This window comes from Epinephelus lanceolatus, chromosome 20 (assembly GCF_041903045.1).
Source record: "Epinephelus lanceolatus isolate andai-2023 chromosome 20, ASM4190304v1, whole genome shotgun sequence".
NCBI lineage: Eukaryota > Metazoa > Chordata > Actinopteri > Perciformes > Serranidae > Epinephelus > Epinephelus lanceolatus.
In genome coordinates, this window is record NC_135753.1 from 8,801,664 (window position 1) to 8,820,808 (window position 19,145).

General features: G+C 41.6%; 1 protein-coding gene across 1 annotated transcript; it reads right to left on the reverse strand.

Annotated features, from left to right (window-relative positions):
• Window positions 1–309: 309 nt before the first annotated feature.
• Window positions 310–17,240, reverse strand: kbtbd2 (kelch repeat and BTB (POZ) domain containing 2). Its single transcript, XM_033639229.2, has 4 exons — window positions 17,084–17,240; window positions 12,705–13,297; window positions 4,985–5,150; window positions 310–3,560 (listed from the first exon to the last, which is right to left on the reverse strand). Exons 2-4 carry the CDS (start codon window positions 12,875–12,877, stop codon window positions 2,001–2,003), a joined length of 1,899 nt encoding a protein of 632 aa, XP_033495120.2. The 5' UTR covers window positions 12,878–13,297; window positions 17,084–17,240; the 3' UTR covers window positions 310–2,000.
• Between the last annotated feature and the right edge of the window lie 1,905 nt (window positions 17,241–19,145).

Consider the following 19,145-nt stretch of genomic DNA (forward strand, 5'->3'; position numbering starts at 1 on the left):
TAAACTTGTGCTACAAGGATAAGTTAATAGACAGAATCGTTTAAGTAGAGCTCTAACTAACACTTATTTTCATTATTGACTGTTTAATCTATAAAATGTAGTCGTAATAGCTCAATTAGTAACCTTAGTTCAAATCAAATAAAACACTTACCAAATTATCGCCAATTTTTTGTCTTTACACCAATCTAGTTGTTTCAGCTCTACATGTGATGGCCAAAATACACAACACGTCATGTAGGTGGAGCGCGTTTTTTTTCTTATTATTTTTTTTTTTTAACCTGCTGTGCCAGCTTCACTGTGTGCATATTGAGGGTTAGGAAGCATCATAAGGGGTACTGAAGCAACAAACTGGATCGTTTTAACTACAGGATGCATCAATCTGGTACAATGAGGTGTGATAATGTTTAAACAGATTGTACTTGTTTTTTTTTTTTTTTTTACACAAATCTGTCATGTGATAACAGCTTCGAGCAGTGTGTTGAGCAGCTCTATGCCTGCGCTGGCAAGCTTGACTTGCACAGTCAGTGAAGCAGCTTCAGTTGACTATACAGGGATGTGCTCTGCTGCGGCACACCAGTCACACTGCATCCATGCAGTCATTTCTCAAGCAAAACATTCTCTAGTTCAGGCTTCTCAATGTAAGGATTTGTTTAACAATTTTGTAAATTTAAAACTTCTTGACTTCTGGACTGCTGGTTAGAAAGGTCAAGCTATTTAAAGATGTAAGCTTTGAGCTCTGGAAACTTGTGGAGGGCATTTTTTGACATTTCGTAGCCTAAAAGATAAATCAATCAATTTGAAAAATAGTGAACAGATTGATTATAAATGCAAATTATCTGTAGAAACAGCCCTGATCAAAATTTATCAAAACATTTGACAAAACGTTCTCAGAACAACGTCCAATTGCCAGTAACTTTCCAGAACTTTAAACCACAACGTGGCTTCAGTAGATCGAGTTTTCTCACTTGTCAGAGAGATGGTTTAATTATCATGTGACAATAATTCAGCTTAAAGTTTCATTATTGATTATTTATCAGTAGTTTGACAAAAGCACCAAGTCCATTTACTAGAAATTTTCTGGACCTTTCCGACATTTCTCTTGGCCATTTAAAAGTTAACAGATGGAGTTTGTCACGTGACAACCACTAAACCATTTCCCTAAAAACTAAGCAAAGTGTATCCACTGAAGGCCACGAGATGTGGCTGAAAGTAAAATAATTGGACCCCTTTGCCAAATTTACTTGTCAAACCACAATTTCCAGGGTCAATATATATATATCATCAAGCTCAACATCAAACCATGCATAGAAACTTCTCATAGCACTCATGCTGCAGAAACTGCTACATGAGTGCTATGAGAGGTTTCTATGGAGCATTTTGATACCGAGTCTTTGAGTCCAGGCTGACTACAACTCCTACGTTCCACAAAGGAGCAAGCTCATAACTTTTAAGATAGTCTTTAAAGCCTCAGGTGATGTTTTATACTCAAATGATTTTCTTCTGAGTATTCCTTTATCAGTGGTGAGAGAAGAGAAAAAGAGGAGAGGAGGGGGAAGAGAGGGAAGCCATGATCGGAGGAGGGGGGGCTGGGGGATTTTGGTACAGTTGCCATTGTCATTCCGAGAAGGTTTACCAGTTAAGTGCATCATCATCCTCATCATCACAAAATCAGTCGACGTTTAGATTATCACATTGTAGAAACAGTATGACAGACTTGTAATAATATCTAACAGATGTCACAACTGACAAAATAAGAAAAAAAAAATTCAGATTACTAGTATTTTTGAGGGGCGTCTTTTCAAACATGTTTTGGGCTGCATTGTTCATCAGCAACAGCTAGAGCGAATGCAAGCCTCCAAAGTCCAGAGATCCCTCCATGAAACAAAGAACGTCAAACCCTTTCATATCTTAAAGAACCGAACTGCCCCCCCTTCATGTTTGTCCCTCTGCATTACAGATTCCTGGTTCAGTCAGCGAGGTAGGGGAGGGGAGGATAAGAGCTATACGTGAGGGAGGGTCACCAGCTCCCCGTCCACCTCGAACTCCTCGGCTCCGTCGGGGGAGAAGAGGTAGGTTGGGGGTTTCCAGGGGGACTCCTCCAGGCAGGAGGGGTACAGCTTCCCCACTGCACAACGGAAGTCCTTGCCCAGATCCCAGAGCACGCGCTCGGACACAGGCTGCCGCAGGTACCAGCGGTCCAGCTCCATGTCGTACTGATAGATAGCGTACTTGGCTCGCTCGTTCATGTGGGTTTCACGCATGAAAATGCACAGTGAGTTAAGCAGCACCACTGCCCGCACGCATGGGTCCGAGTAACGCTTGGCGGGGATGTTGGCGGCCTGGCGCCACTCGTTCTTGTTGACGTCATAGATCTCCACAGTGACTGAAGAGCCGTCGATGGTGCTCGTAGGTAAGCGGATGCCAGAGTTGCTGACCACGTGGAGGCCGCCGATGTAGAAAATGAGGTCACCAAAAGCAGCGGCAGAGGCGAAGCAGCGGCTTGTCTTGCGCATGGCCATCTCCACCCAGGTGTCAGCCCGGGGGAAGTAGCAGTACATCAGGTCATGGGTCATCACGTAGATGCAGTCGTGCGCCACCACAGAGGTGCTCCAGTTCCAGGCGAAGGGCAGAGGGCTCATCATGCTCCACTCGTCCTTCTCGCAGTCGTAGCGCTCCACCGTGCGCTTGTTCAGCTCGCCGCCAACGTTATCTCCCCCGATTGCATAGATGTAGCCCTCGCAGTAGACCAGCGAGGGCTTGATTCGGGCACAAAGCATGGGGGTTTTGGGTACCCAGGCATTCTGCTGGGCGTCAAACCAGAAGAAGCTATCAACGGAGCGGAAGACCGCCTGTAACTTTCCACTCTTTCCATGGTTAGTGATTGAGTTTTTGAGAGGGATCTGTCCACCAGCAATGAACACATCGTTGTCTGGTGTAACGAGGGTTCCCACCTTCTGCAGGTCTCCTGGTGGGTTGTTAAGCTTGTACACTTTCTCCGCCTGCGGGCTGTAACACACTACTGTGGTAGGTAAGGACCCAGACATCACATATCCATCACCCTGCGTTTCTGACATGGCCTCCATAAAGATCAGCATCTCCTCTTTCGTCATGCCTAACCGAGGTTTGAAGAACTTGGGCATGGACTTGTAGAGGCCCTGCACCACCACAGACTTGTCATTGGGTGGCAGACCCTGGAACCAGGCGCGCTGCGTCACCTCAGACAGTGCATCGATGCGGATCTGACTTAGCACAGAGGACAGGTGTTGCGAACGTGCCTCCATGTTATACTCCAACCACAGCATGGCTGCCTCACGCACCGTCTCCTCCTTCTCCACATTGAGGTTGTCGCTGCTCAGGACGTCTATCAACAGCTCGTGGGAGAGCTGAAGGAAGGCCTCCTGCCTGTACACCATGGGGAACTTGTGCTCCACCATGCGCTTTGCGCTCTGCTTTAGCTCACTGCAGCTGAACATGTCGCCGATGCTCAGCATGCGGACACAGTTCTCAGCGTTTATCTTCTTCACAAGGTAGTCTCTGCACTGCAGCAAGACGTCCTCCACCTGAACAGAGGACAAGAGATGAGAGTCAGAGGTCTGTCAGAGAAAAACATCCCTCTTTGCATCAAAGGACACAGTAACAAAAGTGGAACAACACCAACAGTATGTAGATACATATTTATGTTTGTGACTTGTGTAAATTTACACAACCAAAGTTGTTTAAAGATGTAAATGAGTAGATGTAAAGACACAAACTAAACAGACAAAGCCTGTGGATATTCTCATTCATCCAGGTCAGTTATCTCAAGGCAAATGAATCGAACGCAACTGGACTTGGTTTTGTCTTAGAAGACGTTTCACCTCTTATCCAAGAGGCTTCATCAGTTCATGCTTGTCTGACTAGGCTGGAACTAGTCTGACAAACTGGTGTGGAAACAACCCAGGTATTTAACCTCTGGGGAGGTCTTCACAAGGCCAATGATGTCACTGATGAAGCCTCTTGGATAAGAGGTGAAACGTCTTCTAAGACAAAACCAAGTCCAGTTGCGTTTAATTCAACTGCCTTGAGATAAATAGACAAACCATGTTTTTATTAAGCACTCTAACAGTTACAGATGACACTGATGAGACAATATTAGAATTTAAAAGCATGCTATATGTATGCTTTAGTCCATCTCAATACTTTTCCAATTCAATTTTTTAAAAGCTCTGTAATTTGCTTTAATAGCTGTAACCTAGTGGCAGTAGTTATTAGCAGACAATCAAACATTGCATTTATTAGTATTTTCAGCAGCAGATTACTTCACATTTGCAGCTCTAGAGAGTATTTGTTGCAGCATGGTGGTGTATGAGGGATTGAGTCAAATGAAACTACAGTGTGTGTTAATGGTAATGAGGGAATAATGTCCCCCAGTGCAACAGTGACAAAGTTTACATGCACAAAATATTCAGGTTTTTCCCCAATTTTCAAAAAAGGTAACATTCCTACTAAGATTTTACCATGACTAATAAAAACGAATATTCCACTGATATTCCTGTTTGACATGCAAACCTGCAAAGTGCAGTTAATGTGCCTTACCAAATCATTTATGTCAAAATACGCAAAAGTGGAATGGCTGGAGTTGTGTTTGCCATTTTGTGTCTTTTCGTCAAAATAGGACTTTCTGAAAGTTTTTTCACCTGTGGTCATCTGAACACAGTCTCCCTGTTTCATTCCTTCAACCACCTTCTCAAAAAGGTCGACACAGTGATATTTGCACACATTATAAAACTTGCTGACATACAAGTCTTTCATAATGTATGAAAGTAGATGCGTTTCTCCCTCCAACCAGAAATGTGGGCTATTCTTTTGGGCATGCATCTCTGCACTAGCTTTGCAAACTGTTGGCTAGGTGGTTTGGGATCAACACACAGAGCTGAACGTAAACAGGCAAGAGTCCGTGTGTCGCAAGATGCAGTAAAAATGGACAATAAGTCTTTGCACTGACCTGTAGGAAGCAGGCGGTCTCATAGAGTGGCTCCACGGTGCTGTCGCTGATGGCCAGGTTGCCCGTGTAGGCGTACGTGATGATGATCTGCAGCGTGGCCGGGTCCACGTTCCTCAGGTGGACGTGGGTCTGTTTGCTCTCACTGAGGCCACTCATGAACATCGCTCTGCAGGAACAAGACAACATCGGTGAGTCAACATGTGAGCACAAAAGCTACTGAATGAGGAAGTGTACTGCAAGATCTCACACTGATTAAGAGTGTGTCCATGAAGATAAGAGATTTTTATCAGCTGCTGAAAACAGCTTAAGGTTCAGCTCTGGCCTGCATTGTCTGACTGTGCTGTAATATGTTTTAGCACCAATTAATCAAGTCAGATTTCTACTGTGCTGCAAATACAAACCGGTGTCTGCAAGTGAAACTGGATCAATGGCACCTGTAACATCACTTCAGATATGTTTTTGTGCAGCAGTGATGAGATAAAAGCCAGTGATGCAAAGTTAGTGACAAACTAAATTAATGCAGTAACTCCAACAGCAAAAAGCTAATGCAAGCTGCTCACAGACATGAAAAGTCTTTTTTTCTGAATGACAAGTCTTGCTTATTTGTTCCACAACACATCTCTTCCAGGAGATATTAACATAGCAGTGTAAATGAATATTTTTTTCAAAGTAAACTAAATTTCCATTTTATTTGTATCAAATTCATTTTCCCTAAAATCTACAAATATGTGGGGCTCCTGGTCAACTTTCTGTTACCAACAAAGAGAGGACAACCTTTTAAATGTGCAGTTGGTGATAAAACTCCATATTTAGTCTACAGGTCTGCTGTTTTGCTATCCAGTTTTTCTTTTAAATAAACAGAGCCTCCTAATGATAGCTGGCCTCTCGCCAAAGTGGCTGTAAAAACAGTCAAAGTTACCAACCACAATCAGAGTACCTGTAATTGGCTGCTGCTGGAATGCATTCCCCATGTAGTGCTGTGAACTGAATGTTACTAACTTGATCTAGTTATGAGTGGATCTACATAATGCTGATATGGTGATATGATACCAGACGTATTCCAGGATTTGGGATATCAGAATATTGTGATGTATTCTTGGTATCATTTAAAAAGCTAGTAGGACAGCCGGTAACTCCAGGGGTCCCACACATTTTTACAAATTCATTTTCCAGACTTTTCCATAAAATTGTACCCCATTTCCATGACTTTACTTAAGTGGTTCAAATGGGTAGGCCTATACAGAAATATAGCCACACATTGTATACACACACTTCCCAGGCATTTACTGGTAAGCAAACTGCTAAGACTTGCTAACTTTATTCACTTGTTAGACATTCCCGTCGCCAACGAGCTGTCTATACATGTACAGATGTCCGGATCACTATACCTGGTTATTTTAACTTAATGTGTACATTTGGTTGAATCACCAGGCCTCATTAGGCAATGCGTTTTCAATAAATAACCAACCTGTTAACAACCAGCTGTTTGATCTACAAGCTGCGATTTAACTGGAGACAGCAGTCTGATGTTAATGCACTGTATGACTATACTGCATCAGTCTCTCATTAAAGCTAACATTAGCCATCCATTAGTAGTAACTAGGGCTGCACAATTAATTGAGTATTACTCACAATTGTGAATTTGGCTTCCTGCAATTAAATGATCATGATCGACTGTAATATTGACAATTAAAATGCATGCTCAGCTCACAGAAAACTCTTCTGGGTATCAAATGAAGCGCTTCCTAAACTAAGAGTTGTCAAGCTGCAAGGCATACACCCTGCAGCAGCAGCCTGGGAAAACGTTCCTGAATGTTGCAACTGCAGACGGGCTCATCCTTCCTCAACCATCGTCGTCTGCAGTTTGGGCATAGGGGAGATCAAACCACATGCATAGAGTGCTTGAGACGTGTCTACACCGCAAAGCAACAAATCTAACTGTTGATTTAATTGTGAAAGTGCAACAAAAATATTTTGTTTCTAAACACAATGAATAATCATGATAACATACTCGATATTGATACAAAAGTAGTGATTTACCACACAGACAGTGTTACAGTGACAGTAACATTCAGTATCTTCTACACGTCAGATCTATGTATGAAAGCCTTGGTTAACCTTCTACAAAACAGCTTTTTGCCTTTCTCCTGTTTCTCTCCTGATGTGACGGCACCTTTCTTTCCACAAAATGGAGGCGTGGCCCTTCTGATGATGCAATGCCAGTCTGGTCAATGTTTTATAATGTGACACTAGTGACATTTCAACAGTCAAGCAGCGCAGCACTAGATTTTAAATTGGTGATGCAAAGAATGTATTAGTGTTGTCACGATACCAAAATCTTTGTTTCGGTACCCATACCAATATGAATTTCGATACTTTTCGATACTCTTTGGTACTTTTCCTAAGGAAAAGTCCTTTTGGCTACAAACCTTTAGAACAATAAATAGTAGGGGTGTAACGGTACCAAAAAATCATGGTTCGGTAAGTACCTCGGTACGGACGTCACGGTTTGGTTGCTCAAATGTTTCACCAAGTTGGTGTTGTCTCGTGTTGTCTCCCTTTGCGAGGCAGACTTTCTCGTCTTTTTTCACGTATGCCAGCTGTGGATGTTGATACAGGTGTTGTCATACACACCACTTGCGCAATATGTGCAAATGCAGTATAGTACCGTTTGGAATACTCTAGTACCATGGTACTATTTTAGTACCGGTATACCGTGCAACACTAGAATGTATTTCATTAAACATTTTACGACGACATTCTGTTCATTCCAAACCAATTCCAAGCCTGAGAAACAGACCTTTTCCAGGAATTTCATGACCATGGAAACCCTGTAACACTTATTTTCATTACTGATTCATGTGCAGGTTATTTCCTTGATTAATTGAGTACCTTGCGCTTAGTTAATAAAATGAGTGACAAGTCCAAAACCCAAAGATATTCAAGTCAGTATCACAGAAGAAGCAGAAAAACTGCCATATTTATGCTTGAGAAGCTCAAAACTATTGTCAAAAGTCTGACAATTATTCCAGCTTAAAAGCCACATTACATTTAAATGATAAAATAAAGGGTAACTTATTAGTGTGAACTGAAGCCTGCTTGGTCATCCTTTCCACATTACTGTTGATTTTATCTTATTTAGAAACTATTTATCTGATTCAGCACATTATTTACAGGCGTACTGGCTCAGAGATAATTTTTGTTTTTCTCCATCATAGTGTACAAAACCAGAAGTTTTCCTGGTCTCAAAGAGCAGGACTGAACACTGCTGGTTTGTCTGGAGCAGATGTTAGCACGAACAGTTGTTGTACACTGATTAGCGTGTCCACCAACCCAGTTTCCTCATACTGAATGACAAAAAGTGAGAATCAACACCTGGCTGGTGGGCTGACTGTGCACAGTGTGGCTCCAGCTGGGCCTCTCTCTGCTGCAGCCTCGGCAAGCTGCCTACACTTCCATGTTGTCATTCATCAGAATGAGTCAGAGCCTCTTTAACCTCTTTCACTGCATCAATTTCTCACATTTTGTGCATCTGTGGAACTGTTATTGGCTTGAACCGGTAATTTGCATTTATTATGGCAATGTCTTTGGTGCCAAACGCTTGTAACTGCAGTGATGCTTCTGTGCTGCACTTGTCAGAGATAACATGTCAGACACACAGCGAGTGTTACTGTTTTATATGTTGTTTGTGTTTAGACTTTCCAAGTTTGAGTCTCAGTCGGTGGCATCATATACAAGCAAATGTTAACTATGCAGTTATTCTTCTGTTTATTCCATAGAAGACACAATGGCTGCGGAGGAATGTACAAACACATCACTTCCCGTGTGCCGAATACTTTTTCGTGTAAACAGTTCCAAGGGAAGGAAAAATAATGCTGAAACATTCAGTCCATTATCAAATGTCTTCATTGAGACAGATTTTATTAATCAATTATTCATTTAAGCCCTTCTATCGAGGAAACATTACAAAGATTTGCTGCTTCCAGCTCCTGAAATGTGAGTATTTGCTGCCATTTTCTTTTTAATATTACTGCATATTATTAATAAATTAATTACCTTTGGTTTGATGGTCACACATTTCAAGTGCACACATGTGAATGCAGTGCACAGAGAGGCAGTTAGAGCTGCAGGCTATAATGAGGCTAAAAACAGACTTCAAATGACGTTTTTCCAAACAACTTTTTATGTCGGGGCTTCAGGACACTTGGATCACTATGGACAAGCAGTATGGAGATATTTTGTGGTTTCAATTATGTGTTTTTGGATGTTTGAATCTGGGGCGCCATAAGCCTCTATTAGGTGGAGTTGTGTTGCTACCCCCTCTCCCCTGAGATCTCCACAAGTGCTGTGAGGACTCTAAAACTTCACCTGAGCCTCCATTGGCATATGGGTGAGTAGATAATGGCTGAATTTTCGTTTTTGGGCGCACTATCACTTTAAAGTATAATAAATTGAATATCTCTGTGTTTTTAAGTGTCAGTCGAACCAAATATGACATTGTAGACGTCATCTTGGGCTTTGGGAAATTGTGATGGGCAATTTTAATTATTTCCTAACATTCTGTAGACAAACCAATTAATCAGAAAAAAGAATCTGCAGGTTAATCAATGATGAAAATAATTGTTAGTTGCAGCCCTTTAAGGGACAGTTCGCTACAAAATCAAAAATACCTATTTTCTCTTACCTGTGGTGCTATCTATCAACCTAGATTGTTCTGGTGCGAATTGCTAAGTGTTGGAGATATCGGCCATAGAGATGTCTCAGCGCTGCAACGATAATTTCAGCTCACTGGGGAAGCCGATGAAGCTTTGTGGACAGCTTCCTGGCCTCGGGGCACTTCTATCTCCTTTGGGAACCCTGCAATTCTGTGGAGCTCTGTTATCTCTGCTGCGGTGTACCCAAACCCAGGGAAGCCGGCCATGGACTTCCACTTGTGGCTTCCCAGCTTTTCGCACTTTCTGCGTTGCTGCTACCTCCTGTCTGGGCTTGGTGGTCTCCCCTAGGTGCACTCTTAGGTACCAAAATCTGGCCCCCATTGATTTAACGCAAATAGGTACTTGTTAGTACTGACGTAATTTGGTTGGTGGCCTTAAAAATACAGAGCTCAATACCCAACCTTATGTGTTACTGGGTTATGATGTCTGTAAAAGATGCTGCTGTTGAGTTTTTCAAATGTATTGATTGAGTGCCATGAGTGCCATCTAGTTCCATTATACTGGAGAGAAGACAGACATCTCTATGGCTGATAGGGGTGGGAATCTTTGGGCACCTCACGATTCGATTACGATTACGATTCAGGGGCTACGATTTGATTATAAAACGATTATTGATGCATCTTTAATTTATGTATATTGATGCACTTTTTCACAACACACATTTCTTTTTGTCTCACTGAATAAGCATTCAACACTTGCAATTTTTAAAAACAGTGCATTTGTAATAAGAAAGAGTTGACTTCATTTCCATTATATTTTATTAAACATATAAATGGAAATGCTTGCAAACTGTAAAGTTACAACTTCGTTGTACGGAACCAAAGGTAGCAATAGGTATCTTAAATCACAAGATAAAATGCGCAGTTTGAGTAACAAACGATTCGGTGGCGACAGACGTCCACGCATCACATGTAACTGCGTTCCTACCTGCCTGCCTTCAACAGTGAGGCCATGACTTCTGTTTTGGTTTGATGGTAGAGTGTCGGTGAAATAGCGTCGGGATGGGATGGTGTATCTGGGCTCCAGTGTATGCAGCAGTGCTTGAAATCCCTGATTTTCCACGACAGAATAAGGACGCAAATCCTTGGCAATAAATGCCGCGATGGCCTTCGTAATTCGCTTCGCCTTTTCCGATGAGGGTGGCAGCTTTCTAATTGCTTCCTCGATTGTTCTCTGGTCGGTAGCGCCACTAGTTGCCGCAGCAACAACAGCCTGCCGTCTCCCTGACTCCTCCGTCAGGTGGAATCGAGTTACATGGCTTCTCATGTTTGTTGTGTTGCCAAAGTATTTTATTTTAGCACGACACAGCTTACATATAACGTAGCTCTTGTCCAGTTCGCTTCCGCCGTCAACGTTGTAGAAGCCGAAGTATTTCCACACATCTGCTTTTAAATTAGAAGAAGCTGTTCAGCTCTCACGGCGAGGTGGGTAGCGGTCAGCCATGTTTGTTTTCTTCTGTGCGCGTGTCGGCGTGTCTGCTCCAGGTGCGCATCCCAAAGTGTCCCGGAGATGACACGTACTGCGCTTCTTAGTTCCACATTATTTAGAACCTTCTGTATTACTTTAATTAACAGATTTAAATAATCGAAATTTGGACGTTTGTGAATCGATTCAGATTCGTCCACGTCCGAATCGCGATGCATCTAAGAATCGGAAATTTCCCCCACCCCTAATGGCTGATATCTCCAACACTGGGCAACTCACACCAAAACTGTTGATTAAAAAAACACTACAAGCAAGAGGAAAATTATGTATTTTTTGATTTAGGGATGAACTGTAAAGCTCTTTTTGAAATTTTCTGACATTTTAAAGATTTTATAAATAAGATAACAGACAGATGAGTTTATCTCAAAACTAACCCACTTACAACTAATATTTTACAATAATTGGTCTGCTAAACAACTCTGCCCTCTTATGCGAGGTTCTTGGGTGTGTATGACTGTGTGTTACTCGCAGCAGGGGCTAAACCTGCCAGGCTGTATTACGCAACCCTGCAGGCATACCCCTGCATCCCCTCCCTCCTTTTCCCCTTTCTTCCCCTTTCTCTCCATCTCTCACCAAGACCTACGTGACCAGACTTTCCCCTCCAAACACAAGCTCTCTCCAGAGTCCCCCCCCCCCATCTCTCTGAAGCGAGGTGTCGCGAGGAGAGGGGAGGTGTAAGGAGAGGCAGCAGCACAGAGAAAGAAAAAGGAAGGAGTAGCAGTTTAGAGGAAGCGCTGCGACACCTCTGAACCCTGCAGGGGAAATGCTTTGCATGTTCGCACCAGATAACAAGTGTGTGGGAAACAGTGGGGAAGATCGCAGAGAGGTGGGTGTGAGAGAGGCATCAAGTTGTCGGGACCTTTTCTTGGAATGCGTGTGTGAGTGTACAGTGAAAGAGGGAAGGAGGGGGGAGACAGAGACAGCGTGTTCAAATGCAGCATGAGCTCCTGTCAAGTACAGATGGACTCTTCCCAGAGCTGAGGCTGCTGCTCTGTCATATTCACTGCAGTGCACACACTTCATTATGCAATGTTGTGCGTACAAATGAGGCCTCCCGAGGGCCTTGAGGGATACGTCTGTAGAACTACAGGTTAAAAATTGCTTCATTTGTTCCATGAGAAACATATCAGAGACAGAATAACTGGCGCAGAGGGGGCGACTCAAGCCCCAGCTTTCAAGGAAACACCATCCCCTTGTTTTCCATCCTCCATGTACACTTGCTCTACAATGTCGTGCATTATTCATTGTAACTGTAGGAGGTGAGCACTTACAGACGTAACAACCACGCTACATAATGACAGCATACTGCACCTACACCTCATTACAATGCGACTGAGGGGAAAAATTGCTGTCTTTACACACAAAAGCCCAATGTTGTCTTGTGCATTATTCACTGAAACTGTAGAAGACAAATTCAACAGAGCTAGGCCACACAAAGCACAGTCACAATCAGCCTGAGTTTGTTTAAAACTGAAATCTCCAACATACAACATGAGTTATTCCACACCCGCAGTGCTCACCTGAAATAGGAGCTACATGTGGCCAGGACCATCTTGTGACATGGGAACTCCGTGTCCTCCACCAGCAGCACAACATCAGTCAGTAATTTCTGTTCGTAAAAGAACTTAAGCTGCTCCAGCAAGGAGACAGCATAGTCCGTGTTGACCGGCCTGCGCTCACTGAGATCCGACATGGTTGCATCCCATGAATCGCGCCCCAGTTTTGAAAAGTCACACGGCCGGCAGAACCGGACTCAAGCCAACCAGGAGAAAAAAAAAAAAAAAAAAAAAAAAACTCTTAAAGAGGATATTCAGGAGAGAGGGGGGACAGCTCTTCAACACCTCCACTGACCCAAGTGGAGGTGTTCAGCTCCTGTGAGGAAAAAACTCCTGCTGTTTCTTCTGCTGGAGATGAGTTTAAAGATGCGATGGCTACTGAGGGCTGCAGTCAGGAGTCCAGAGGAAGGAGTCCAGAGAAAAGGGTCCTGGGTGAGCAAGGGGCTGCTTCCCCTCGTGGATCTCTCGGTTGTCTGAGGTCATGCAGTGAGGCACTGGGGACCAGAGGTAGAGGGAGAGCACCACAACTGTCGCAACACTGCTACATCAGTGCTTGTCTGAAAAACACATCAGAAAAACAAAAAGAGCAGTGATGAGTCTAGAATCCATGGAAACTATCAGTACAGAAAAAATAGTTTAAAGAGGACCCATATTGCTTATTTTCAGGTTCATACTTATATTATGGGTTTCTAATATAATATGCAAGTTTTAATGGTTAGTATCCTCATATTGTCTTTGTTGGAACACCTGTATTCACCCTCTATCTGAAACACTCCATTTTCACGCCTGTCTAGTTAAGCCTGCCTCGTGAAAAAGCCCAGTCTGCTCTGACTGGTCAGTGTTTCCAGGTCATCTGTATCTCCTTGTCTCTGTACCATCATTGCAACTGGAGAATGACTATGGTGGAGAACAGCGACTCTTTCTACAGTGACAAATTCCAATAAAAGCTTCTGAACACAACCAGACATGTTCCAGCAGGAATATGATGCGAATGTGGGGAGAAATTTATCGGCCACAGCGTTTACATGTTTCCCTGACAGTAGCATGTGGCTAAATGTAGCAGTGTACATGCAGCCGGGGAAAAATGTGAGGTACTTTCTCCTGTTTAAAATCACCAATAAACGCTTCTAAGCACAACCAGACATCTTCCAGAAGAAATATGAAATCTGGGAGAAATTTACAACATTGACAACCAAGATTTCATGTTTACCTGACATTAGCATATAGCTTAATTTAGCAGTGTGGGCTACGTAACACAAACACTTGCAGTAGTGTTCCTCCTGATGACCATATAAAGAAATCGAAGCCTGAAGTTTTTGCTCCTAGGGATCAGTTTTACATACCTCATTTGAAACTTTGGCCATGTTGTATATAAACATCCATCATTGTAACATACAATGACATTCACAATGACATTCACATCCTGAAACCCATTCAAATGAGAGAACAGTACTTTCAACATTCTGGCCTCCCTTGACGGGTCACCTGCTGCCAGCTTTTCCTTCACCATACCTCCATCCCTCCCTCACTACCAGAAACTGCAATGTTGCAAAAAGTTGGCAACAAGACAGTCTGAATGCAATGACAATTTTAAAAGGTCTACAACGGTCTGTTGATTGACCTTAGACACACTAAGACAGTATCTAAGTCAGACTAATTCACAAGGGTAGCAAGTAAAAATCTACTTCATTCATACACTGGTTTATGTTTTACAGTGCAGAACCTGATTAATTACTTAAGACACCCCAACTTCATATCGTGCCACAACAGAGTTTTCCTTCAAAATAACAAGCGCATCATAAGGCTATCATAATCTTAAGTCACATTGGAAGTACAGGGGCTTCAGTCATCTTAGCATTCTGATGCTTTTGGGAAATGGGATCAGATCTTCCTGTGTGCTATGATGCCGGTATGATATATCTATATCTATATCTATATCTATATATATATATATACCCTAGTGAATATCTTTGCATACATTTTGCAAATTACTCTGATTCAGGTGTTTTTTTTTGCATGGCTATACATGAGAACAAATCCAGACTGTAATGCATTTGTGGTCAAGAAGTTGCTGCCATGTTTTGTACATTATTAGTTCATACTTTCTGTACATATGTAAACACTGTCCCTAAATATTGGGACCAAAATTCAAATTTTTCACCTTAATTCAATCATACTCTTTCTGACTACAGGTATGCTCCTTTGCAGTAAAGACACAGCACTGTTTATATGACAATTTCTAATCAAGAGTATTGTTTTCATGAGATAACATGAGGATATTACATTCCACAAAGATAAAATCTAATCAATAAGATAAACCAGCTGGCTTTTGAGAGCGTGTTGCAATTAAGTTGGTCAGATATTAACAGGCAAGGAGTGAACCACATCAAAATGTTTCATTCAAGCATGCAGAAAAAACAAACACAAAATGTTTTGGCTGTTAAGACTTGATCTCCTCTGCTCACATCCTAAATGACATTGGGCTTTTTGGCAGGTTACCACAACACAGAGCCATTAAGCCACTTTTACCATCAATGCCTTCAAGCTGCGCAGCTCTAAGCCACCACCAATAATAAAACTACTACTGTCGACCAACAAAGCACTGTGGAGATAGCAGCAGGGAAAAATACAAAGAAATCCCAATATTTTCCTTGTGTTTTATCAACCTGTCAGCTGAATATTTGTTTCAAATTCAAAGTCGTGTGAGGGTAAATTTTACAACCACCTCCCCACCACACTATATCGGATCTGTTGAATGCTGATACCGGTGACCACACGAGACGACCTCTGATCCGGTGTCATCTATTTGCCTTAACACCTTGGCTGTTAACACGCCCTGCAACAGCTGTTAACATGAGATTCAGAATATCTTCAATTTCTGTCATGTTAGCATGAACAGTACTTAAGAACAAATTTGAACTACTTGTACTTAACTTAAATGTTCCTATTTTATGCCACTATATACTTTTACAACATCTCAGAGGGATATACAGTAATTTTTACTGAACTATATTTGTCTAACAGCTTTAGTTACTTTACAGATTAGTTTTTTTATGCCCTTCCTGTCCAGCGATAACTATGTATTTCCAGATGTTGTGATTTTTAATAATTTAACTGATAATATTCAGGCTACATACTTTTATTTAAGGTTTTGCAAAAGGACATTTACTGATGTCTTGTTGTGTGGTATTAGTATTTTTACTTAAGTTAAGGATATGAATACAAACACTAATGATACCAGATTTCAAAAACTGCCCTTGTCACACATAAAGGGACACTTATTATATTAAAACATTACCATCCGTTTGCTTTTAGGTTTGTATGTTATTACATTGTCTAGTCTTCAATGGTGGAAGAAATATTCAAACAGTGAAATAAAGTTCACTATGTGTAATATACGTACCAACAGCAAAATGTACACAATGTAATTCAAGGATTCTGTCAGACAAATGAAAAGTAAATGTACATTCCACCACTGGTCAGATATGCAGTTTACGAACAATGCGTGCAGACTATAGGTAGATGTTAGCGAGCACTGGTCGTTACATGACACATCCATCACCTAACGTTAGGCCATCTCCATACATCAACTTCAAAAGCACTAGCTGGCTAGCTAGCCAATAGTCTATTTGCGACCAATTTACGCTCTAAACCTGCTAACTAATTACTTGCTTCTGACGGTAACGGCTGACATTTGATGAGTGTTGGTTCGTCACCATTTCTTTGGACTTGCCCGATGCTGTCTGGCTAGCTACGTTAGCACGTTACCGTTAACCACCATGTCCAAAACAAACCTGTCTGCTATCTAAAACATGGCAAAGAAACATTAGACAGGCGGGCCTGTTGCAAAACTCGCTGAGGTTAGCTAACCTGACAAACCTTAACATCATCATCCATGTTGCGTTGTTTCTAAATACACGTTCAGCCATTTCTCCCCTTTGATACGCCGACTGATACACCTTATCAGCTAGCCTTGATGTAATGATATATCGCTAGCACAAGTAGCGACACTTGCTTGATTGTCACTCGCGGCAACTTAGCAACTTTAGCTTCCCTGAGCTCCACAGTTCCGGGGTAACGTAGCTGTAACCCCCAGTCTGGTGATACATACTAGCTGGCTGTTAGAAAGTCACGCGCCTAACATTCTCTGTTTAGCTGTGAAACAGTTCCAGAAAGGACATGGTAGGTACAAACCCTCTGCAGCGACCAAATTTAGAGAGCGGTCATGCTGGCTAGCAGACACACAGCTAACAGGCTAACAGGCTAAACGAGCTAAATAAACGTAAGCCAGAGCCACTTTTCAAGTTAACCACCCCAACAATTAAAAAGCCACGCTTCCTTACAGTAACTGTAGACAGACTCCGCACACAGTGAACCGTCGCGATGGCTTTTCTCGTCACCAGAAAGTGCCAAGTAAGCTCTTCAAGCCGAATTTAGACATTAAACAGTTGTGTAGAAGCGCCGAGCAGTGGACAACCTTTCAGCGCATCTTAAGCGCCTGAAAGACCAGAGGCCAAATGAGGATACTGCGCATGCGCCCAGACTCAGAGGCCTGTCCTGGTTCATAGAGGAACAGCAACATCTGGCGGACAAACGGAGACACAACTGGAAACACTCCAATAAAATAAATAACAAAATATATTTTTGCTTTACAATGCTTATATCAGAGGTGCCAAACTCTTTTAGTTCATGGCAACACACAGCCCAATTTGATCTCAGCTGGGCTGGACCTGTCAAACCATTGCAAAATAACGTATAAATAACATAGTATCCAAATGCAATTTTGACAATATGTCCGTTTTTCCACATTCAGTATGTCTCCTATTCACATGTTAGTATTCCGCTCTTGTGTGGTAATGCTAGCATCATCACACCAAAATACAGTTTATGTTAATCGAGGAAGCAGGGTAAGTTATCCCCTGCTTCACAGACCATTTACAAATGTTTTGGCACCAATATTGTTTCACAATAGAAGTGACACAGCTGCTAATTAAACAATATTTTTGCACAAGCTTATAAATAGGACCACAATAAGTATTCATTATTGTTTTTTAAGAGAGCTGCATTCTAGTCAGAGTGAATAGCCTCTGAAGCAGCATTTTACATGACATAGGCTACTCACTGTTTATCTTGCTCCTGAAACCTCTTAGGCTTCACAAGTGCATCAATATTAGGTGTGCAAAAAAATGCAGCCCCTGCATTAGAGTGTATTTTTAAGTTTTATGAGGCCTACTTTTTTTTTTAAAGATATTTTCTAGGGCGTTTTGCCTTTAATGGACAGGACGGGTACGTTTTTGAGGGGGGAGAGAGAGAATGGATGACATGCAGCAAGGAGCCACAGGCTGGGCTTGAACCCTGGCCGCTGCAGTGACAGTCTTGTACATGGGGCACCTGCTCTACCCACTATTCCACTGACGCCCCATGAGGCCTATTTTGGGCCTCTAAATATATACACATAAATAATTCTTTAATGTTACAGGGTTCATTAACCTATATTTGTCATTTTAAAACAGAGTTGCACAATGAAATGTAAGTTGTAGCCCCTTCACTCTGCACACACATATAGAGAAGATATACCAATATCTAAACTAGAATAGAATTAAATAAATAAAGTGAAACAATAAACACAATCAATGGAATGTCTCACATAAAGATTAAAATGTAAAATGGACTGACTTTTTACAACATGGAAATTCTTATTTAGCTAGAAGGCATGACAGATGGCAATAATCAAAAATCTTGGTAGTCTTCAGCATCTGTACATTTCTATATTTTATTGATTTAAAAAAATATGTATCCAATGTATAAGGCCATATTAATTTTTGTATCTAGGTCCAACATACAAAAAACATTAAAAAACAACAAAATATTCATAAATAAACCTAGATTACATATATATACATAATAAATGCACAGCTGGTTCATACATGACTTAATTAAATACTTTTTACTTTGAATCAAATATAGTTCTTTATGCTGGGGAATCCTGTTGTAATCATACCCAGCATCTTTTTTAAGGGTTTCCTATTTATTGGAAATATCAATTTGTGCTTTTACTGTATGATTGGCATTTTAAAGTATTGATTTTTTTTTTTTTTTAATGATCAAAATGGCTGCCAGATATTCTCCTATATTCCTATCATAAATAGCCTTCAGCAACAATACTCAACCTACAACCAGCAGACCAGCTGGCTAAATCTGGCCCCCGCTGGGTGGCCCCCCAAACATTTTCTAATTCACACAATAAATTGGTACTGGGATTTTTTGGTAATGTTAATATATATAGGCCTATGCATAAAAAACATCAACATTGGGCTTGTTTATAAAAAAAAAAAGAAATAAAAAAATTGCCTTATCTGGGCTCAGCTTTATATGCCTAGAAATGCCCCTGTATACATGTGCATG

Excerpts from the sequence above, each read along its gene's own strand:
- kbtbd2 (XM_033639229.2), bottom strand. The coding sequence starts at position 12,877 with ATGTCGGATCTCAGTGAGCGCAGGCCGGTCAACACGGACTATGCTGTC. Across the intron at positions 5,151-12,704 it reads ACATGTAGCTCCTATTTCAG|AGCGATGTTCATGAGTGGCC; the intron begins GTGAGCACTGCG and ends TTGTTCCTGCAG. Across the intron at positions 3,561-4,984 it reads AGACCGCCTGCTTCCTACAG|GTGGAGGACGTCTTGCTGCA; the intron begins GTCAGTGCAAAG and ends TCCTCTGTTCAG.